This window comes from Euprymna scolopes, chromosome 18, assembly GCF_053919585.1.
Source record: "Euprymna scolopes isolate OS-2025 chromosome 18, ASM5391958v1, whole genome shotgun sequence".
NCBI lineage: Eukaryota > Metazoa > Mollusca > Cephalopoda > Sepiida > Sepiolidae > Euprymna > Euprymna scolopes.
This window is the reverse complement of record NC_136499.1, coordinates 2,540,001-2,565,379: the sequence shown is the minus strand read 5'-3', so window position 1 is coordinate 2,565,379 and position 25,379 is coordinate 2,540,001. Positions and strand designations below refer to the sequence as shown.

General features: G+C 32.9%; 1 protein-coding gene across 4 annotated transcripts in view; it reads right to left on the bottom strand.

Annotated features, from left to right (window-relative positions):
• The window catches only part of LOC145297482 (calcium-dependent protein kinase C-like), a 731,210-nt gene that overhangs the window by 648,335 nt on the left and 57,496 nt on the right, over positions 1-25,379 (bottom strand). For all 4 annotated transcript variants that reach the window (XM_080143353.1, XM_080143354.1, XM_080143356.1 and 1 more), the window contains exon 3: positions 11,940-12,022. In XM_080143353.1, coding sequence (XP_079999479.1) covers positions 11,940-12,022 — 83 coding nt within the window. The remainder of the gene's footprint in view (positions 1-11,939; positions 12,023-25,379) is intronic.

The following is a 25,379-nucleotide window of genomic DNA, read 5'->3' as shown; positions in this document are numbered from 1 at the left end:
CATCAAAATATAATAGTCAACTTGATAATAATAATGACAATAATAATGAATGCAAAGCAGTGAAAGGATGATTATGGCAGCGAGAGACACTGAAAAAAAAAAAAAAAAAAAAAAAAAAAAAAAAAATCAATAAAACAGAAAACAGAGACAATTCGTAAGGATCACAAAAGATGAGAATAACGAAAACACTTGGACATGGATGCGAAAAGGACACATAAACCAAGAAACTGAATCCCTAATAACGACAGCACAAGATAACTCGATAGGAACCACCCACATCAAAGCAAAGATTGACAAAACACAAGAAAACAGCAAATTCAGACTGTGGACAAAGAGACAAAACAATAAACCATATAGTAAGTGAATGCAGCAAACTTGCCCAAAAAGAATGCAAGAATAGGCACGACCAAGTGGGGAGAGCAGTACACTGGGAATTATGCAAACAACTGTATCTCGAACACACAGATAAATGGTACAAATATAAGCCAGGAACAGTAATTGAAAACGAGAATCACAAAATCCTATGTGACTTGGGCATACAAACGGATAAACCCATCCAAGCAAGATGTCATAATAATTAACAAGAAAGAAAAGTCCTGCCAAATCGTAGACTTTGCTGTCCCAGCTGACCACAGAATATCACAGAAAAAAGAAACAGAGCAAATACACAGAGCTAACCAGAGAGCTGAAAGGGATATGGATGAAAAAAAAAAAAAAAAAAAAAAAATCAAGATAGTGCTCCTACTATTATAGGCACTAAATCTTTGAAAAAAAAAAAAAAGAAAAAAAAAAAAAAAAAAATGGGAGAAATTGGAATCAAAGGAATGGCTGGAAAGATACAATGAATAACAATAATGAAAACAGTTGAAATATTAAGGAAAACCCTTAAATGTGAGACTAATACACATGAGCCACATGCACGGGCCAGGTGAGTTGCTGAAAAGAAAAAACATGAAGCATTACATGGAACGAAGAACATTGAAGATGCATATCTATAAGTTCTCTCTCCCCTCCCATTATCCGATCACTGCCCCCCCCAAAAAAAGAAAGAATGATGCCAAATAGCTGAGAAGGGTCAAGGAGGATGGAAAGATTGAGGCGAGAGCACTGACCAGACCTCTGCTGGACAAGTGCCAAGAGAACTGGGACCTTGGGGGAAGCTTATTGCCACTCAAATTCCAGTGGAGACCAATGGCCGTTACTAGCGAGAAATCAATGGTAAGTGGCTGTTGCGATAATCCAAATTCATTTGAAAATGTTATCATAAGAGGTGGAGAGTACTAGAAAACTTGGAAGACTTGTCACTCAGCTTCCAGGGAAGACCACAGGCTGTTTTGAAGGAGAGATCCTTTATGATCTGTGTTAAAGCTCCTTGTGAGCCAATAATAATGATGATGACAACAATAATAATGGTAACAATAATAATGACCTTGCACATATGCTTAACTTACAAATGATGTGTGAATGTAGATAAAATAAAATTTCAAGAAGAAAAACAGATTCTCACTTGGTAACCAGACACTTACCACTTTTACAATGGAACAAGTTTAAATGTTCTGTTTCTAATGACACATGAAAAGCACTGTTTTAAATTTCCATTTTAAAATAAACCAGATAAACTTTTGCAAGTCTTTTGTGTTTTATGCACTTTATCTTAAAATTTTTTTTTTTTTTTTTTTTTAAATGGGTGCAGATCAGTTTTCTAAGTCAACTCTCTTCAATAACAAACTATGTATATAACTAGGAGAATACTCATCACGTGATGAGTAAAAGTCGATGAAACGAACTTTGCACCACTTTTATGTCTATTTATGAAGATTAAAATCAAGAAATATAATTATACTAAACCTTAAATATGGAACACTAATTTTGATCAAAATTTGTCACGTGATTTTGATTCTAGAAAATGTTTAAAACTTAAGGGATCTTAAGAAACCGAAATTCAAGAATCTTAATTCGTGTCTATTCACTATAAATCAAATTGCAACTCCAAAATATTCCAATTTTCAAACGGGAACTTATGCCCATATTATGCCCCTAAACACCCTTTAAATTTTTAAAGAGAAATTTAATTTGAGGAACATTTAATTGATGTCTAATACTTGCTGAAATTATACAACTATCAGCGGTCTCTTATTTTCACAAAGCGCTTAAGTTGTAGTGAAGCCAAGACTACTATTTCTCCATTACATGTCTCTTTCTCTCTACTCTTCCTTTTCCCCCTTCCTTCCTTCCTTTCCTCAAAATGTGACCAGAGGTTGTAACCAATCAGGACGGAGAACAGTTCTGGTGGGAAAGACAAAAAGAGATACAAAAAGTGTTGGAAGCAAAAAGACGGAGACGCAAGTGGTTCCAGAGTCAGAGGATAAAAATGAAAATCACGAACTTTCTATAACCCAATACCACTTGTACGCTGAAATGAATATAAAACCGTTTCGTTTGGAAGTTCCTTTGGTTCTTTATTATTATTCCCAGGTCGGTTTCTACTCTCGTCTTATTAATTTCGACGACTCCCCAAAAGGGGGACCCGCTGAAATGGTGACCTACCCAACAAGAATTACATAATGGTAACCGCCATAAAGTCTCCTTTGCAGAAAACTAAATGTAGCACACATTATCCATCTTTACATCAAGCAGCCCCATTTCAAAATTCATAATGATCAGTTAATTAGTGTAAGAGTGACTCAAAACAAACAAACACATCATTCCTCTCCATGCAACACATATCCTCAACACTCACTGCTTAGATTTCACATGAAGTGTAAATAAAATGTAAATACAATTAATATATTTACTATATCTTATAGCTTGAAACATTAGATTTCGATTCTTTTTTTTTCCAAGTATAACAATGAATGCATTGACCTTGAAATTTTCATAAAATCTGAAAAGCAACTTTATTTTAGGTTCGAAATTTTTTATGTAAATTGTAAACAAAAAAAAATCCAAATTGCAGATTACATTTCGAAAGAAAATGTCAAAGTGATAAAAAAATGCAGATCAAAATCCATCAATAAAAAAAATGAGTCAAACTTCCCCCCCCCCCCAAAAAAAAATCAATGTTTGTAATTTTTTTAATTCTTCAAACTACTGTTTGCATCTTGATGTTATTTTCCCAACATTTCGGTTGATGTAACCTCCGACCTTCTCCATGTGTATCTTGTCGAACTCTGAAATCCGCACACAAGTACCCATGGCATAGTGGATAAAATACTTTGAAAAATTCAGTTGTAAGTTACACTTTTCTGGAGGTTAAGGTTCAATCCTCATTGCAGACAACACTCAAAATACGATTTTTTTTAATGGACTTTCTTCAGACAAGGCATGAAGCCACTTGATGTAAGGAGCTTTAAAAAAAAAAAATAGTACTTTAAGGTCAAAGACTTGCAAACGATAAGTGTTAGATGGAATAGATTTTGACCCAGAAAACAACAATTCTACCCTTTTGTCAGAAACATCATTCCTGGAATGTGAGGACCAAAGGATAAAATAAGAGAAGTGAGAGTTACTTAATTGCGAATTACTTAGGACTTCTGCCCAGCCACGGCTGATAGAATGAGAGCATATCATCCCCATGAATTAAATAAAGGATTCCATTTGAAATTCCATGCAGATTCTCTAATTCGACAGAATGATCCAAGAATTTAACAAGATACACCTAAAGAAGTTATCTGTGTTTGTCCAGAGAGGAATGCGCTTGGTAAAGAAGAAAGAAAAAGGTGGGGAAAGAGAGGGAGAAAACGGGGATAGAGAAAAGCGATAGAGAGGGAAGTTTTAATAGAAATAGGTTACACTTTTATCCTGGGCAACACTAGTTAACCCGGCTAGTTAAACTATACAATAAAAAAAAAAACTTAGGGAAACCAATGTTGATTGACTTTCATATAACAACATCTTTTATTGAAAGCAAATAAAACCGTCAGCAAATAAATCTTACATCTTTTGAAAAAAACATTGCGAAAATAATCAAAATAAATTGTCAGTTCTCATCTAAAAAAAAAAAAAAAAAAAAAAACCCTGAATTTATTTAACTTGAAACTAAAAAGTTAACAGAATAGAGTGACGAAAGGACAATTTGTTCAGATATAATAAGCACTTAAGCATGTGAGAGTCAAACCACAAGAGAGCAGGGGTTAGGGTTAGGGTTAGGGTTAAGCATATAATGATGGATAACACGTGCTTTTCTCTCCAAGGAAATGGCTGCTGTTTTTATCTGACAAGATAAATGGACAGATAAGCGTTATAACAATACAATAAAGTCAATCTTACAATAAGGAGATGAACACAATGCAAGGAAAACACATATTTAATGCAGGCGTTAATTATATATGAAGAAATATTAAATGGATATCCTTATTATATTGCTTGAATTATTCAGACGTGGGGGTATAAATATGCTGACCTTAACGCAACTTGAATGGTTCAAATCTTTCTTTTTTATTGTTAGCCAACTGTACCTACTAGTGCTTGAGGCCTTTTCACTTTCATTTAGTTTTTTTTTCTTTTTGAAATTGCATAGTTACTGTTTTTATCTTTCAAACTTTATAAATGATGAGCAAATACAACAAGCAGAATGACAGTGCTGATTGCATGACGAATGCACTGGAGGAGAACTTGCTATGTGGTGTTAGGCTTGTGTATGAATGGAGGAGAAAAATATTAAATCAAGCTAGAAACAGGATTTTTTAAAATTTATTTTTAGTTTACACAATTGCATTCCTGATTTTAATAAATGTTTCATTAATAAAAAGAATTATTCAATATACAATTATCAAAGTTGATTGTCGAAATGCGTTTCATGACAGGCACACAACTAAGCTCCAAGCTTTTGGTTTCTCTGTGAAACATTCACAGGAAGAACTTTTATTCTTATGTGTACCTAAAACCAAAACAGTTTCCATGAACAGAGATTATTTCCAATAACATCTGTAAGAAGAATAACCATGGGACTGCTTCCCAGCAAGCTATAGTGTGGTGATCTTTGGCCATATATTTTTTTTTTCTCATTGTTTCATCATCCAACCAACAATCTCATTAACACTTTATTTGAATGGTTTTTGGCCTTTCCAAGCAATTCATTAATATAAAATTCTATTAATATAGAAGCAACATTTGTGCGTTTAAATTATTGCTACAAATCTTTATGAACCCATGACGGACCTCTCAAAATGCTATTTCAAACTTGAGTCCATGACATACCAAGGAAAACTTGATTGAATTAAATAAGACTGCTTCTAGAGATGATTGAAGTCATCTAAAATATGTCCATTTAATCTGTTTATTTAATCATGAAAACACGATCTCAAACGGAGATGTTATGGATCGACTGTTGAACAGATTTTTATACGGTACTGTGCACACCTAAAAATAGTAATTATTTTGATTAGAAAAGGCCTAACTAACGTTTTCAGCATAAAGCAAATTGATACAACTTTTTTAAATGAAAACTTTAAAATATCTGAAGCCAACTTTACTGGCATTACTTAGATGTCAAATGTGATGATCATTAATGTTTATACACAAACATAATAAAATTATAAAAGATAAATATTTTTAAATCAGAACCTATCAAAATAGAAAGCTCAATATACTAGATAGAGCAATTAAACAAAAAATGTTGGTGAAAATAAAACTTGAATAAATTACGATATATATATATATATATATATATTATTTTTAAAATATAATTATCCACTGACACGTACATTTCAAATAGCATATATAATCTATAAGAAATGACATATTTTTAGATATGCTGAATTAATATTTTTCTGTGATCCTTATAGAGGCAATCATCTTTGATATTTCTTTCTTTTAGGTAGATATAATTATTTTTTGAGAGAGAGAGAGACGTAGATTTCCTGCCAAAATATCAAAATATTTTTCACTATTCCGGATTTTAAGTTTGTATATGCAAAATGTATCGAAAAATAGATTATTGTGATATTAATATCTCAAATATATTCTTAAATTTTTCGATTTGTTCAGTTTCTCTTTCCCCATTCGGATTTTTTTTTTTGCATTACTATCACACTTAATAGCCATATACATGTTTCACAAAAGGAAAAAAGAAAAGAAAAAAAAAGAAAGAAAAGAAAAGAAAGAAAGAAAAGAAAAGAAAGAAAAGAAAGAAAAGAAAAGAAAGAAAAGAAAAGAAAGAAAAGAAAGAAAAGAAAAGAAAGAAAAGAAAGAAAAGAAAAGAAAGAAAAGAAAGAAAAGAAAGAAAAGAAAAGAAAGAAAAGAAAAAAAGAAAGAAAAAAAGAAAGAAAAAAAGAAAAAAAAAAGAAAAAAAAAAAGAAAAAAGGAAAAGAAAAAGAAAGAAAAAAAGAAAAAAAGGAAAAAAAAGAAAAAAGGAAAAGAAAAAAAGGAAAAGAAAAAAAGGAAAAGAAAAAAAGGAAAAGAAAAAAGGAAAAGAAAAAAAGGAAAAGAAAAAAAGGAAAAGAAAAAAAGGAAAAGAAAAAAAGGAAAAGAAAAAAAGGAAAAGAAAAAAAGGAAAAGAAAAAAAGGAAAAGAAAAAAAGGAAAAGAAAAAAAGGAAAAGAAAAAAAGGAAAAGAAAAAAAGGAAAAGAAAAAAAGGAAAAGAAAAAAAGGAAAAGAAAAAAAGGAAAAGAAAAAAAAGGAAAAGAAAAAAAAGGAAAAGAAAAAAAAGGAAAAGAAAAAAAAGGAAAAGAAAAAAAAGGAAAAGAAAAAAAAGGAAAAGAAAAAAAAGGAAAAGAAAAAAAAGGAAAAGAAAAAAAAGGAAAAGAAAAAAAGGAAAAGAAAAAAGGAAAAGAAAAAAAGGAAAAGAAAAAAAGGAAAAGAAAAAAAAGGAAAAGAAAAAAAAGGAAAAAAAAAAGGAAAAGAAAAAAAGGAAAAGAAAAAAAAGGAAAAGAAAAAAAAGGAAAAGAAAAAAAAGGAAAAGAAAAAAAAGGAAAAGAAAAAAAAGGAAAAGAAAAAAAAGGAAAAGAAAAAAAAGGAAAAGAAAAAAAAGGAAAAGAAAAAAAGGAAAAGAAAAAAAGGAAAAGAAAAAAAGGAAAAGAAAAAAAAGGAAAAGAAAAAAGGAAAAGAAAAAAAGGAAAAGAAAAAAAGGAAAAGAAAAAAAGGAAAAGAAAAAAAAGGAAAAGAAAAAAAGGAAAAGAAAAAAAGGAAAAGAAAAAAAAGGAAAAGAAAAAAAGGAAAAGAAAAAAAGGAAAAGAAAAAAAGGAAAAGAAAAAAAGGAAAAGAAAAAAAAGGAAAAGAAAAAAAAGGAAAAGAAAAAAAAGGAAAAGAAAAAAAGGAAAAGAAAAAAAGGAAAAGAAAAAAGGAAAAGAAAAAAAAAGAAAAAAAGAAAGAAAAGAAAAAAAGAAAGAAAAGAAAAAAAGAAAGAAAAGAAAAAAAGAAAAGAAAAAAAAGAAAAAAGGCGAATATAATACAACAAAAGTTACTTTGTTTTATTATTAGATTCTTTCCTTTAATAATGTTCTATCCTCAATAATGAACATATTTTCATCATACTAGGCTGTAATCTAATATGTCTCACTATGTCTGTCCGTCTCCATATTTTCAAGCTATCTTTTCTGAAACTAAAAGTCGGGGAGCAATGCCCGGGGTCATAAACGACTAAAACAATTTGCTTTATGCTGAAAACGTTAGTTAGGCCTTTTCTAATCAAAATAATTACTAAGCATTTTTAGATGGACTGTTCTTTTATGGGTCTTTAGCCGGTAAAAAGCAAGGGTTGCGCAATCTCCAACCACACCTCTCCTGAATTGGCACTGCTTGAGTCTGACACGGCAAGGAGAAGTCTAGGATAACTGGAAACAATGCTGAGATAAGCTGAGAGCACATACAGAAAGCCCAAACTGTCACCCATTTAGTACCGACCAGATTCAACATTGCTTAACTTCGGTGACCCAACGGGAATCAGTGTATCAACGTAATTATGCCATATATATGTATATACAACTAATAATTGTTTATTGTGAGAATATTCCAGATGAACATTGTATGAAAACAAAATGTTTTTTAAATTGTTTAGAAAAGAAAGACAAAAACAAAACAATATGGTGTGAATAAATAAATCTTTATGTCAGACCTGTTATTATAACACCTCAACATTATTCATAGCCTTTTTTTAGATATACAAAAACAGGATAATAAGATGTTTTTTTTTTTTATATCAGATATCGTGTTACAAATGGATATATATATACACTAGCTGGATGCCCAGCGTTGCCTGGTCGTACAATACGCTTAAACCTATTTTATTTAATGCAGATTGCGTATGTATTATCATTATAAAATCAATCCTCTATTGATTATTATATATTATGAGGAATAATTTGTCTAGTCAACTAATTCACAAAAAAAAATAAAATAAAATAAAATAATAAAAATTAAAAATAATGTCGTTCATCAAATTCCGTCTGTGTTTGTTTACAATATCACGTCAGCTGATATTTGGGTTTGATGATGAATGCCCTGGAAAAGTCACTTCTGATTAAAGTTTAGTTTTAAAATATGCAAAAAAAGAAATGATTTGCATCGATTTTAAATGGTACCTCTTTTATCGTAAATTGAACTCATAAATAAGAAAAATTAAAATAAAATGGTGACATACACCTGGGCTTGAACATGGGATCGTTCGATCTGTTTTCAAATGTTCTACCAATGAGCTATATTTCCAGATGTCAAGAGTTTTTTTTTTTTTTTTTTTTTAAATGAATAAGTTTCATAATAATAATAAAATAATATAATAATGAAATAATAAAATAAAATAATGAAAAAATAATAAAATAAGTTTCATTCATGATTTTTATCAATCCTAATTTTTTTTTTTAATATATATAACAGGATTATATTTTTTTTTCCATCAATGTTTTACGTGTTTCATCATATATGTAGCCGATGATAATTACACAACAGAGACAAACAAACATTAAAGATAGTCAATCACACACAATAACCTAATGTAGTATTGGGAATCCCAGTTTAATTGCTATATAAGTAGTTTTAGAAATAGAAAGTTATGTAAGTATATTTTCATTTCTCATCAGCGAGTTGGCAGGGTCACAAAAGGTTACGTTGTACAGGTATCAACTTAGAGAGAATGCACCAGAAATTAGGGGTGACACGGGAATTGTGGTCGTAGGCTTCTGGTTGACGACCACATGGGCTGAGAGTGGGTTTTGTGCAGCAGAGATTGCAGACTGGGTATTTCAGCTCTTCCACAACCAGGGTCCGAGATGATAGGCTTGCCTTGAAAGAAAAGATTGAAACTTCAAATCCATCTTGTTGTTTATCGATGCATCTGTCTGCAGTGACCACTTCCCAACGAAATGGCAGACCAGCGTCCAAGAAGATATCATCCGCTGGCCAAGGCAAGCAGGTATGTACGCATTATGTTATTTGCACATACATGTCTCGAGACCTTCCAAGGCAAGAAACGGTGTAAGGATAAGAACACACACATATAACAGTGAACTGCACATAACATACGCAAGAGCATACCCACACCCATATATGTAAGAACACAGACTCTTAAAAGTACCCTTAGTAGTAAAAGTAAAAAGAAAACGAAGTAAAAGTAAACGATTAATTAAATAATAAAATAATTTATTAAATAAACACGCAAACATTTACGGTAACACTAATATAATGTTTTGGCTAAATCTGTCATCTGATGTAAATAAAACTGATAAAGAAAAAGGAGAGAAAAAGAAACTTCCACGAACATATTCTTCCAGAGATCGTGAAAATGCAAATGTATTCTCAAACTAAACAGAGGATAAATAAATGTTATGCAAATCTTTTTAAGAAGTGGTTGTTCATATGCAAACAATTGTCATTTTTCACAGATTTCATACAAATTAATAAGTTGTTTTGTTTGTTTTTTTTAAATGTATGATTTAAAAAGCTGTCTTCGAATTGAAAACAAGATCAAAACGATAGAAAATTATATTTTCACTGCGAAAAAAAAAATCTTTTACTTAAAACTGTGTGCCAATGTACTTAGGATTTTTGCATGTCTGGATATTTTTCAGAGCGTCTACGAATAATCCAGCCTGCCGAACATTTTCAAACGCAATGGTCACAACAGGATTAAGAAGTTCAGTACTTATTCAGATGAAAAATATATTTGTAGTAACACAAGCAAACTGATTGTTATCAGGATATTTTTAATGAAGCGATTTATTTTTGATTTTAATATATTTAAAACAGATTGTCTCATTAAGTCAACCAGTTTTGGTTTACAAGTAAAAACATTAACCAAAAATTAAATTATTCTAGTTTGTTTTTTTGTTTATTAGCACACCTGAACATTGGATTTGATTTTTGCAATTTTATCCAATTATGATTTAGTCTGAACACTATGAAGAGTGTGTTATTGTATTTAAAGTTTAGAACAATGCATAAGAAACGATGCAATTAGATGAGAGAAGGAAGGAAAAATTACCAAAAGCAACAATGAAGATATTGAGTTATATGTGGTCTGTGTGTATGTGTATAGTTTTTATAAGCAATATCGCTTCATGTTCATTGCAGACTCTTTTTGTAAGTTTACAAAAGAAAAAAAAAAGAAAAGAAAAAAGGAAAAGAAAAAAGGAAAAGAAAAAAGGAAAAGAAAAAAGGAAAAGAAAAAAGGAAAAGAAAAAAGGAAAAGAAAAAAGGAAAAGAAAAAAGGAAAAGAAAAAAAGAAAAGAAAAAAAGAAAAAAGGAAAAGAAAAAAGAAAGAAAAGAAAAAAGAAAGAAAAGAAAAAAGAAAGAAAAGAAAAAAGAAAGAAAAGAAAAAAGAAAGAAAAAGAAAAGAAAAAAGAAAGAAAAAGAAAAGAGAAAAAGGAGAAAAAGAAGAGAAAAAAAAGAAAAGAAAAAGAAAAGAAAAAGAATCAGAAAAAGAATCAGAAAAAAAGAAAAAGAAAAGGAAAAGAAAAAAAGCAAAGAAAAAGCAAAAAGAAAAAAGAGGAAAAAGAAAAAAGAGGAAAAAGAAAGAAAAAGGAAAAGAAAAGAGAAAGGAAAAGAAAGGAAAAGAAAGGAAAAGAAAGGAAAAGAAAGGAAAAGAAAGGAAAAGAAAGGAAAAGAAAGGAAAAGAGGGGAAAAGAAAGGAAAAGAGGGGAAAAGGGGAAAAGAAAGAGGAAAAGAAAGAAAAAAGGAAAGAAGAAAAAGAAAAAAAGAAAAGGAAAAGGAAAAAAAAAAGAAACAAAAGTCAAGCATGCTAGGTCCCCCTCTCTGAGTGAAAAATTTATTTTCATCATAACTAATGTTTGAGCAAAATTTCCAAAAAATCCAAGGCGTGATTATTGAGAGAAGCGTGAATGGACAAATGTTTTGGGGGCAATTTTACCCCTATAATGGCTCCGGGGAGGGGGGGGGGCAGAGTTATCCTGGAAAATCCATTATGGTAAAAATTTACTTTTACGATTATTAATGTTTATGCAAAAAATATTTTTAACAATCCAAGGCGTTGTTATTGAGAAAAGTATGAACAAACAGGAGTGAATTACTAGGTCCAATCCATCCTTTATGAAGGTGGGGTGGCAAAAGAGAAAGAAAAAAAAAAAAAAAGAAAACACTTCAAGGTCAACAACTAGCCAACGATAAGCAAATTCTGACCCAGGAAGGAAACAAACGTCCTTTTTTGTGAGAAACATCGCTCATGGAATATGAGGATCAAGGGACAAAATAAGTGAGAGTTACACGACTGCTAGAAATATGCTCTCAATCTAAAAAATGTTCATCCTAGTATTTCCAGCTCCATATAAGAACATAGAAATACTTTCTTGTTATTTTTAAAATGAATGCAAACTCATAATATCCTGCAATGGTTGGATAAAGCGTGTTCAATATATGGACGATGAAATGATGACGTCAGCATACAATTGTTTCTTTCTGAATGTTGTTATTTATTGTTGAATTTTCGTTTTCTTTTTTTCGAGAGTGACACACACACAGGTTGTAAGAGTGAATTGGTATATTTTACTTACATCTCTAGCAGGTTCTTCGTCAGCGCCTGGACATGTAAAGGTAACAAACTCATGGCAACGTTTATGCACGACAAAGCAGCAAACTGAAAGAGAAAACACAAAATTAGTTGCGATCAAAGAGGAATTCATTTTTAAAACAGATTTTTTGACAGTATTAGCACACTCAACTATAAAGTTTAGCTAAATCTTAAAGAAAAAATTAAAATCGGATTAAAATTCATATTTAAACTAGATGTATCCGGCGTTGCCCGGTATTAAATGTAACGTTAAATTCCCTTAAAAAAAGAAAAAAAAATGTGCTTTTTTTTTTTCATCGGTTTTGTTTTACGGCATATCAACCCTTTTCAGGTTAGTGACTTTCAAGAAAAAGTTTTTAATAGAATATTTTTTTTTTTTTTTCAAGTTTGGACCCTAACAGGTACTACCCCTCCGGGTCAAAGTGGATCTGGGAGCAATGGTAATTAAAGGGTGGCTCCACACTCCCCAAAACCCGCAAGCTGGGGCCTCACCATCGGATAGAGTTTAAGGTCATATCCAGGACCAGAGACATGTGCATGAGAGTATTATGCCATTTTTTTCTAAACAGTTCACTGTTAAAATATAAATATATATATATATATATATATATATATATATACTCGAGCTGAGATCAAAACCAAAACCTGACAGAGTCAAGTACAATAACCATTACATCAGCTTGACATGATTTTTAAATAGTGTTTTCAAACAAACTCATACTTAACATAAGAAAGCTGTCATAGTTCACAACTGTGCATGCGCAGTTGTGAAACAGTTGAACACAGATAAAAATCCGGTAGCCTACCATACACCAATTTTGCAATTCTGACCCTTTAGCAGCCCTTTTTTCTGGATGAAAACGGATTAAAAAGTTTCCGCACATGCTTCATCACACTATGCATCAAATTTCAAGTCTGTAAATCCAAAATCCGTTGAGTATATAGGTTGAGAAGTGTCCTCACACACACATTCTCACTTTTATAGATATATAGATGATGACGGGAGTGAGCTGAGGTAGAAGCAACATCAACAATGTTTTTATTAAAAAGGAGGAGGGGATGGAAAACGAATGCGAGGGACAAATCTAAAATAATAAAAGCACAACAGTAGAAGGATTCTTATCACTTACAGGTTACCCAAATGCTAGGTAAATCAGCTCCAGTTGTGTTGACACGTAGCCGTTGTTCATCTCTCTTTGTTGTGATTATTAACAGCCGTAACATGTCCGTCATGATGTAACAGAGTGCATATGAAAACAGCAGTAGCAGCCGAAGGATGGATGGAAAGCGATTGTATTAGCAGCAGGAGCAGCGCCTGAACGTGTATGCAAATTAGGAAGTGTGCGCAATATAGCCCAAAAAGAAAACAGAAAAAAGGACACCACATGTTTTTTTTTTCTTTTCTTTTTTTTTTTACATGCTGGTCACCACTTATCAAGGCCCGGAAGCCACTCAGGGATAAGGGTTATTGCAAGTACAGTAGGTTAGTGTGGAGATTTCAGGAAGTGTTTACTTAAGGGGGCGGTTCATTAGGAATTTGTTAACGTTGGACTTGAAGACATCCAAGTTGTTGTCAGGTGCGAAGCAGGTTGTGGAAGTAAAGTGCGTGTCAAAGAAAATGGACGTGTAAAGTCAAAGGCGAGAAATGGCTGGCTAATGCCAGCATGAGGTCGGAGAAGAAAAGTGTAAGTCCGGTGAAATGGATGATGACAAGAGACTTAAGCTGGTGTCGAGACAGGGAGAAAGAAAAAAACGGTAATAAACGACTTATGTCAAAAAAGAGAAAAATGCCGACCCGGCTTTTTATTTATTTTTTTTCAGTTTTATTTTTATGAATTATTAAAGTAAAGTGTAATGCCACGTAACGTTGCAATTTGTTAGCTTTTGTTTTTAATAGAAATTTTTCTCATCACTACACATCAGGTCTCAGTTATCTGACAAACTCAATGACTTATCCTCGAATGACTTTTGAGCTTAAATAGGCAGTGACCCCCCCCCCCCACCAGAAAAAAAAATAAATAAATAGCACGAATTGTATAAGTTAGTAAAAATAACACAAAATTATTTTAGATTTTTTGAAGTTTCTGGATTTTTGATAAATTCGGATTATTCAAACTAGTGGTCTTATTTGGACTTTTATTCATACAATATTTTTGACGATGTAATCTTCAAAATTCTTGGTGGATTCCCAGGTTTGACAAGATAAACCTGAAGATGGTTGGAGATTATATGTCGAAACATTGTGCGAACCATAATCAAAATGAGAACAGTAATCGAAATAATCCATTTTTTTTTAGGTATTTCTTACCTTGATGTTAGACAATATCCTCCGAGTCTTTTCCCAATCTATCCCAATATAAAAACGAGTGAGCAGCTGTCACAACCACGACTTCTCTTTTGCAATTCAGAAACAAAAGATTTTATCAGTTTATTCATTATGTATCACTGGAGACTTCCCATCCATGATGCAACTTCCTGCATACGTAACTCAAATTTTCTACCCTTTAATTCTAAATGGAATTTTCAGATTTTTTTTTTTTTTAATTCAATTTTCACCCCAAACAAGGCACAGTGCCACTTTGAAGCAGGGGGCTACTATCAGGGACTTAATTAGCGGGGTCATTATGAAGGGAGATGAGTAGAAAGATGTTTGTTAACATTACACTTGAACTTCTGCATATCAGTGCAGTTGGGAAAGCAGAATCCCGGAAGGGAGTTCCAAAAACCCGCAGTTCTGGGGAAGAAACTATTGGAGTAAAAGGCTTTCTTGCACCTAGGGATCTCTACTGTAAAGGGATGAGACTTAGTAGCTTGTCGGGTTTGTTGGGGGTAGTTACGTCGGGGAGGTACAAATGTTTGCAGTTCGTCAGAGCATTCACCATTAAAGTATTTGTAGAACAGGCAGAGGGATGCAACATCTCGTCGATGGGACAGAGGCTCAAGCCTAGATGACCGTTCAGGACCTATCAGGTTGGCGACTCTTTTGAACCCTGTCCAGGAGCGAGAGACAAGAAGCAGATGCACCAGTCCAGATGTGACAACAGTACTCCATACATGGGCGAATGGTTGCCTTATAAAGGTATAAGATACTGTCAGGCATAAGTAGTTTTCTAGCACGGTAGAGGGAGCCAACCTTCCTTGCAGCAGCCTTGGCAATGCTCTCAATGTATCTATTCCAGTTCATATTCCCTGTAAACGTTAGGCCGAGGAGTTTAAAAGAAGTACTTTCAGGCAATGTGTTCTTGGCCATTGCTATTGGTGGTAGAGAAGGTTTCTTGTAGTTATTGAAGGAAACAAGCTTAGTCTTAGCAGCATTGAATGTGACCAACCATTTTTGTCCCCATTCCACTATAGATTGGAGGTCATCCTCTATTGTTTCTGCCATTTCCTTGGATATGTGTTCATTTGTTTTCCCCTCATATCTGTTATAGAGAGTGGTGTCATCGGCAAATATACCCATCTCCGAAACAATTTTATCAGGGAGGTCGTTTATGAATATCAGGAATAATAGAGGTCCAAGGATAGACCCCTGAAGTACTCCCGCATTTATGTCATATTGTTTGGATGTACAACCGTCGAGGACAACTTTGATTTTCCTATTACTTAAGGATTTAATTACATTATGAATTCTTCCAGTGATTCCATATGATCTAATTTTCCTTAGAAGACCATCGTGCCATACCCTGTTAAAAGCCTTAGATATATTAAGGGCCACCGCTCTACCCTCCCCTGTTTTGTCCAGTGAACGGTATATACGTTCAGAAACTACAGTTAAGATATCTGCTGTTGAACGGGCTTGCCTGAATCCATATTGTTTGTCAGTCAGGAGTTTAGCAGCTGTTAGGTGCTGGACTAGGGCTTGATTAACTAAGGACTCAAATATTTTGGCGAAAAGCGGGAGGAGGCTAATGGGGCGATAATTTAGTGGGTCAGTTCTTTCACCAGAATTCTTGAAGATTGGTACCACAGAGGCGGTTTTCCAGCAATCTTACTTTAATTCTTGGAACATTCTATTCTTAATATTTTTAAATACACAATCTTACTACTAAATAAAGAGAATAAATATAAATAAGGGTTGGCTAAATCTTGTGAGATGCGAGCCATTCTTGTAATAGAAAATCATCACTCGAAACAAAAGATGACAAAAAATAACTATTGTAGAGAAAATAAAAATATCCAATTCCAAATATTGAATGTAGTTATTGTAATCGAAATTTAACCAATCAATCCAGTCAGCAAATCTTTGAATTGTGAAGAATTTCAGGTACAGAATGGTTCGGTTTTATCACCCCTGGCTATAAATATAATCGTCCGAATCTTTATGATCAAACAGCAGTATATTATGCTGAAAACATTGCAACACTAAAAATAAGTTTGCAGTGTGCGATTTCTTGCCATAGAATATTGCCAACAAAATTCATATGCCATTTATCTCTACTGGCAATGTGAAAATAAAGGCCGAATTGGATATTAAACAAAATTCAGTACAAAAGACATTTTGCCTATTGGCAATCTTACATCACACAATCAATTCAAACAAGTTCTAAGATTAGTGTGTAATATATATATACACACACACATTTACGAGTTGAATTCCCGGTGTTGCCCAGTCATACAATGCGCTTAAACATGATATTTTAATTTCTGCAGATTGTGTATGCATTATTACAGAATCAATCCTCTATCGAATATTATATAATAGTCTGGGTACTTGGTGTGGCCCGGGTGTTTGGAGGTGTGTTGAGATAAAAAAAAAAAAATGTGGTAGTAGGCAGGTTTAAATTAAGGCTAGTCAATCGAAAAGAGGGAATGACTTTCGAAAATATCTTCGAAAAAAAGCGACCCCTCCTTGTAGAAAAGTGCCCAGTTGAGCGTGATGCAATTAATGTTTTTAGCCAATTTTCAATATTTGTCGTCTGAAGGGGCGAGCTCTAAAATGATACTGATCTCATGAAAATCCGTCACCTCTGTCGAAAGTTTTAGGTAGACATACAAATACAGATACATACATTCAAACAGACAAGTGAGATTTATATTATAGATTACAGGCAATAATTTTCCCAGAGGACTAATTCACAAAAAAGTTTTTTAAATAAAAAATAATGATAATGTTGTTCATAAAATTCCATCTGCATTTGTTTACAATATCAAATCAGCTGATATTTCGGCTTGACGATGAATGCCCTGGAAAAGTCACTTCTGATTAATGTTTAGTTTTAAAATATAAAAAAGAAATGATTTGCAGTGATTTAAAATGATACCTCTTCTTTTATCATAAATTGAACTCATTAATAAGAAAAAATAAAAATAAAATGGTGAGATACACTCGGGCTTGAACAAGGGATCATTCGATCTGTAGTTAAATGCTCTACCACCGAGCTATATCTCCAGATGACAATGTTTTGTGGTTTTTTTTTTTTTTTTTTTTTTTTTAAGAAGAAATGATTTGCTGAGATTTTATTATTTCTCTAGGTTGGTGTATCATAAAAAAACTCTTCTGTAAAAATTCTTCTTATTTTTATCTATAAAAGAAAGAAAGACTATTTTTAAGATTGTTTTTTACGATTTTTGATACTTATCGGATGCATTTCTGTATAAAACACATCTAAGAATATAATTAGGTTTTGAAACAGTTGAGCTTATGAGGAAGGAACTCGCGCATGTACACACATAAGGCGACTTTTAAATAATAGATCTATAATTCCATATCAAATCATCCATGGCTTGATACAAAAACAAAAAATTAAACCAATTAAAAAAAATTAAAAACCAATAATTTCCTGATTATCCAACAACCTTAAGGTTGTTTGCATGGTAACTGAGAAGGCTAACCTGCTGCCCGATGGTTTACCTCCAATTCTACTTTGAACCAAACAAATCACTCGCTCCCAGATTTTCCTTTGCAGACAGAAACCACACTAGATCTAAAAATCCCCCTTTTAAAGTTTGTGATATAAACTGCCTAGAAACTTCAAAGGCACGCGCATCTGATCTCATCCTTGCTATTAAAAATGCGCTTCAAGGTTGCTCCAGTTCTCTCCAAACTCTTCAACAAATGCCTTAACAGATCTTGCTTTCTTGACTGCTGAAAAACTGCTTCTGTGGTACCAGTTTACAACAATTCTGGCGAAAAAACTGACCCACAAAATTATCGCCCTATCAGCCTCCTCCCTCCCTTTACCAAAATCTTGGAGTCCTTAATTAATCAAGCACTGATCCACCACGACAGACAATAAATTTGTTTCCAACTGACAGTATGGATTTAGACATACCCATTCTACTACAGATATCTTAACAGTTATCTCTGAATGTATATAACTCATACTGGATAAGGTGGGATAGGCTAGGTCAGTAGCCCTAGACATATCTAAAGTCTTTAACAGGGTATGGCACAATGGTCTTCATGAAAATTAAATTATACGGAATTACTAGACAAATAATTAATATAATCAAATCTTTTTTTAAATAAGAGAAAAATCCGGGTAGCCTGGATAGTCATACATCAAAACATGATATAAATGCAGGTGTGTCTCAGGGATCAATTTGTAAATGACACAATGCTCTATAACAGACATGAGAGGAAAAAGAATGAACACATATCTAAGGAAATGGCTGAAATATTAGAGGAAGACTTCCAGTCTAGTAGAATGGGGACAAAAATGGATGGTAGCATTTAATGCTGCTAAGACTAAGCTTCTTTCCTTTAATAATTACAAGAAACTTTCTCAACTACTAATAGCCATGGCTAATGATACATTAGCTGAAAGCTCTTCAGAACAGATACACTGAGGGCATTGTCAAGGCTGTTAAGAAGGTGGGCTCCCTCTACCGTACTAGAGGGTTACTTATGCCTGAGAGTATCTTGTATCTCTACAAACCCTGACCGTCTACACAGCTATGAAGTATTGTTGCTACAGTATTTGGTGAAGTATTTGGTGAAGTATTTGATGAAGTATTTGGGGCAGTGCATCTACTACTAGCTTTTCTCTCCTAGACACGCTTTAAAAATAGAATCACCTTCCTAATCGATCCGACTGTCAACTTCAACTTTTGTACCATCGACAAAATGTTGCACCCCTGAGCCTATAAGTATTTTAATGGAAGGTGCTCGAACTCCCAGCCCTTGTTCTCTTGCCTTGACGTAAATACCTTCAACAAACAGCAAAATCCCACCCCACCACATTAGAGATCCCTAGATGCTGGAATAGTTTCTGCCCTCGAGCTGCTAGATTTTGGAATTCTCTCTGGGTTCCTGCTCCCCTGATTGTAATGACATGCACAAGTTCAAGTGTAATGTGAGCAGACACCTTGCTGCTCAACTCCCTACATAGTGTCCTTGCAAATTACATCCCAAATACATTCAAGTGGCACTGTGCAATGTTTTGGGTGGAATAGCAACATAAAAAGAAAGAAAAAACAGCAAGTCACAATTAATAGCATATTATGTATGAAATCTGTGACAACATTTTTAAATGCATAACGCAAGACAATCTCAGCCTGCGAGGCTAATTTTGGTGTTGCAGAATTGAAATCATTTACGTCTTTCCTGGTCTGTTCTTTTAAGTTATTGACCACATGAACATTTTTCTCTTCTTTTCAGCAGCCTTTTTTGTTTATTTGTTTTTGTCAGCTGATGATGCTTTGATGGAGAATTAAAAACGTTTATGATACATATAGAACATTAATGTTTTTTTAACACGAAAAATTGAAAAATAAAAAGATATAATTAAACAGAACAATAGTTATTTTTAACAGTTTGCTTATAAATCAATACACACACACACACACACATATATATATGCACTAAGCATATCTGCAAAGAGTTACAACACAAGCACTACATACTCACTTGAAGATTCATCAACTGGGACGCATCTGCTAAGGCCATGTTTTTTTCATAACTAAAAAGAAGTCTCTTTACTGAGCATTATTACTATATACAAATATTATTTATTGTCATTGTCATTATTATACAAAACTAAAGAGGCTTATTTCGCCATCTGATTTACATGTTTGTGGTATGTACAGACAAAAATATAAATTAGATGACCACACTGGAAGACATTAAAAAGTATTAGAGTTATTTAATCAACATAGAACGAGAGGGTTCGAGAGAAATACATATATAGCTTAGAAAGATAGAAAGAGCACATACTCAAACATACTCAGTTAATTATAAAATATGGCTAATCAGAACGATTAAAACATTTTATAAAGCATAATTCAATCCCAGGACTAAAATATATTTTAGCATGCATTTTTTGTTATTAAAGTATATGTAAAAAGACCTTAGGGGGAAAAAACATTCATTGACTCAACTTTAGCATTATCTATAATATAAATTTCACCTGTCTGTTTAAATGTATATATGTCTAAAACTTTCGACAGAGGCGACGGCTTTTTACGAGATAAGTATCGTTTTGAAGCTCAACCCTTCAAATGACAAATATAAAAAAATTGGCCAAAAACATTAATTCCTTCACCCTCAACTGGGCACTTTTCTACAAGGAGGAGGAGGTCGCTTTTATCACCATTGTTTTCCAAAGTCGTCCTCTCTTTTTGATAGACTAGCCTTAATTTAAACCTTCACCTCTTCCGGTTTGGCGATGGATGCAACGGCAAAGACATCATGTTTTGGAGGAGGGGGGGGTCACGTTCTTTTCCTCCTTCACGGTACGGGTTCAAGCCTGCCTGCCTGCCACCAGTTTTTTTTTTTGCTCAACACACACCTTCAAACATTCGGGCAACGCCGGGCACCCAGGCTAGTATATATATTAGATTATAAATTTTGTTGTCCCAACAATAAACGTTGATGTTGAAACATTGGTATAATAAAAGATGAAAGAAATTCCAACGAATGCAGTTCAGTTTATTTTGTAAGTTTATCTGAAATCAGTCATTCAGAATCAGCGTTAATGCTGCGTTGAAGACTAAAACTTTTACATCGGTTGCACATGATCGATTTACATCAAGTTTACAAACTGAACCCCCACTTTCCTGCAATTGCTTCTTAATAATATTTTACTCGTGGGACCTCTGGAAAGTCCACAATTGTATCCTTTCTGGTTGGATATTTCTGCAAGTGCTTATATACGTCCATCATCAAAATCCTTGAAAGAGTTTGTTTTTACATATTTCCATTCTATGAACACCCATCACAAATGCGGACTTCAGGCTTCGTGTACTATCTTTAGACAAAACATGCACTATACTTTGATCCTAGCCCAAAAATTAAAAAAAAATATAATTTGGGATTTATATGTTGTGGTCAATGACACAAACTGACAACCTGGAGGTGTCAAGTTCGAATCCAGTTTGTTCCATAGAAACGCTTTCATTTAGTGATGTTGGCAACCTTCACATGGTCCTTCCTGGTGTCTTTCTAAAAATAATTTTTATTAGAAAGAGATTGAGGAAATAAGTTTTTTAATTTTTTTTCATCCTGAACAAAGCATTTTGCCATTAGAAACATAAGGGTCTACTATTTGGGATTGTAGTCTAACAGAGGACTCTGGAGAGTTGAGCAGCAAGATGTCTGTTCACATTACATTTAAACTTCAGTAAATTAGTACAGTCAGAAAAGTAGGAAACTGGGGGAATTCCAGTCTAGCATTTCAAAGGAAGAAACTTTTAGAGTCGAACGTTTTCTGGCATCTAAACCTCAACAGTGAAGGGGTGGGATTTTGCTGCTTGTCCAGTTAGTCGGGATTATTTACGTCGAGGGGGCATTAAAGAACTTGTAAAAGGGGCAAAGAAATGCAGCATTGCTGTGATAGACCAGGAGTTGGAGTTTGGTTGAATAGTGCAGGACCTACTAGATTTGACGCTCTTTTTTGGACCGTGTTTAAGAGTGAGAGACTAGTGGTAGATGCACCAGCCTAGATGTGGCAGTATTCCATGCATCGGCAAATTGGGGCTTTGTAGAGATTTACGATGTTCTCTGGTGCGAGTAATTTTATAGCAAGAATACAAACAATAATCATTCGATTCATATGAAATGAATGAGACTTAACAAAAACACCAGTAATGTTGGATAAAGTTTAAGAAGTTTATTTTTATTTATTTTTTTTTTTTTTTTGCTTTGTTTCTTGGGAGATTCCATTAAAAAAAGGGGGGGGTGAAAGGTGATAGCATATATAAAAACAAAAAATTGTATATTATTTAAATTGTTTATAAATATATGTTTAAAAATAAAATAACAGCCAATCACAGCAGATTATTCTTTCAAGTCCTAATTACTAAAAAGTAGGTTCAAACTCACAAACAAACTCACTAACAAACAAACAAACACAAACACACACACAAACAAACATGCACACAAACATACACACAAATAAACATACACACAAATAAACATACACACAAACAAACATACACACAAACAAACATACACACAAACAAACATACACACAAACAAACATACACACAAACAAACATACACACAAACAAACATACACACAAACAAACATACACAAACACCTTATGCGGAAATGCCAAGGAAGCAGAGATTATTTTCGATATCTGATTATTGCAATTAAACTGACTCCATAAAACAGGAACAACTTCAGCTGGTCTGTCAGGCTTCAGTTGAGGAAAGCCTTTCACCTGGTCTGTCATACTCGAGTTGAGAGCTTTTCTATTGGTCTGTCATGCTTTAGCTGAGGAGAGAGTTTCTGTTGATCTGTCACATTTAAGCTTGAAAGGTTCATCAAAAACATCCCATTTTTTTCTTCTTCTTTATAGATCTTAGCGAATGGGAAACGATATACAAGCGCCACCATGAAACGTTTCTTGCTTCCGTTTTTTTGGCACATAGATCAGTTATTTGCTTTAACAGATCAGCTTAAAAGTAGAGAAAATGAAACAAAATCTCTTCCTATAAACTGCCAAAAATATTTAATATCTTTTTACAGTCTCTTTCATCTTCACGACAAAACCTATTTGATGGCAGACTTAAAGCTATACATTAACGCAAACCTTTTTTCGTTTCAATATCATTGACTTTAAAAGATATGCTTTTTACGAAAATGATTTAATATTGAACAAGGCAGATTATTTTTATCCAGTCTAAAAATATTGATTCCTTTTGAAATCCAAGACATTTATCTCATCTCAACACACACATACACACACCGGGAATGATAAGAGTTTGCACTTCTTTTCTTTTTTTTTTTTTTTTTTAAATTTTATGCATATTTTCAGTTTACTTTCATCGTCGGTCTTGTCTTCTTGAAAACAATGACCATATTTGCATTCTTTTTTTGGCAGAATAATTCATTATGAACCTCCATATTTGTGAAAGAGACACACAAAAGTTATTGAAATTTATTGTAGACAAAGAGGTTCGGAAAAAAGACCTGAACTCGTTATCGAGTGAAACCAATTATATTGGAGAAAATATAACTACAACATATAAGAAAGAGGTTGAATGTCAGTCTGATGGCCAAGTATGAGACTGAGTTGTCCTTACATCGAGAGGCATGTACTCTCAGTATTCAGAATGAAGAGAAAGAATTCATATAGTCTGTAAAACTAGATATCATAACAGAATTCATTCCAGAAAGCTGAATAAGGAATAATTATGCTTGAAAATTATTACTGCCTATCATGACATGGAAAAATAAGGTGTCTATGCAGAATACGGCTTGTGCTGAAATAACACATGAACAATTTCAATATTTCCCCCCTCCCCCGATTCTGATACAATTACCGATTCCATACTAAATTCCTGATTCTGATACAATTATCAATTCCAATTCTTTAGAAATCTCTAAATATTTAACTATAAAGTTGTTATTTTTCTTCAATTACCGTAAAAACATGTTAAACGTGCAGATATTTTCCTGAACATAAAAATACACTTGTTGGTGATGATCAATAGATTTTAGTTTTACTGGAAGTTTAAAATCAATATTCATTTTTTTATTATTAAAATCAATAAATATTTTTTTATTATTACCAACGGTGGAAGATTTTGTTTTAAGCAAAATCAAATAAAAAAAAGAAAATTAAAAGAATCGTTTTGGCATCCAAAAACAGGCACAAATTTTCCCAATTTCAATACCATCAAATGTTCCCGTTTTTCCGATTAATTGTCCCAACACTAATAATAAAATTTAGAAACCAATTTTGGCATGGAGAAGCGGGGGTCATTTTTTTTATTATTCTGTCCTTTAATCTATCAATTTAATAAACAAAAAAATCCTGTAAAAATTGAATTTAACTTGAAAATTCCATCTCAAAAATAGCATAGTCTGTATTCTGCATAAGAAGCAAAACAGTATTCGAGGATAAAATGACACCAAAGTGAAAAAACGCACAATCAACGATTTGATGTTGTCAAAAGGAGTGAGTTCACTGTCATTCAAGAAATCATCTGCAAATCAATGCAATAGCACAGATGAAAAGCTTATTAGATTCGTGATGCATGGAGGATGTGCAAGACCTATTAGATTTGAGACTCTTTTTTTTTTTAAACTGTTCAAAATGGTTCTTTATGATGACAAAAACTTCTGCCAAAACCAGAAAAGCAACTCCCAGAACAACAGACATGGCCAAAGTCCAGATTTATTTGTCTCCCCACAAGAGCAGAGTTAGATACGTTCGGTTATGAATTAGAAGATCCAATTACACAAAAGGGGCATTCTAGTTTGGGAGAAAAAAAATATTTGAACCAAAAAGACAGTGATGAGGGCTTGTGATTAGTTCCTCCTCAAGGTGATCATAAAAGCCAAATTCACATTCAACAAATCATGACCCCCAAGTTTTATTTAAAAAAGAAAAAACCTCTTCCATATTAGTATTAATAAAGACAATTTTTTTTTTTAACTCCCATTATTGTCATTTTAATTCATTGGTTATAATCCTAAAATCTGTCAATATTTATGAAAAAAAAAAAAAAAAAATTTGTCAGTTCATGTTTTTTTTGGTTTTTTTTGCTATGCACATTGCATTCTTTACATATTTTCGTAAATTGTTGCAATTCTTATTTTAGAAAAGAAATCCTAATGTTTATTGGGATGAAGAATCAAATTGTCAAAATATTAAAAAGAAGAATTGAATATTTTTATATTATTTGGATTGTTTGGACTATTGTTCTTATATTGATTGTTTTTTTCACAAAATTTCGGCCGATGTAACCTTTGACTGTCTTCCGGTGCGTTCACACTGAATATTATTGGTGAATGGTGAAAAATAGTGCCAAGTCTATTTCTTTTTTTTTTTTTTTTTATAAATTCAGGTTCATTCCGTTTTTTTGATATGATGTATATTTTTGAGATGAGGATTGATAATTATTTTTTCGATTGTTTGGACTATTGGTCTCATTTGGTTGTTTTTTTCAACAGCGTTCAGACTGATGTAACCTCCAATTGTCTTCAGGTGCAGACACTGGATATTATTCGTGAATGGTGAAAAGTAGCAC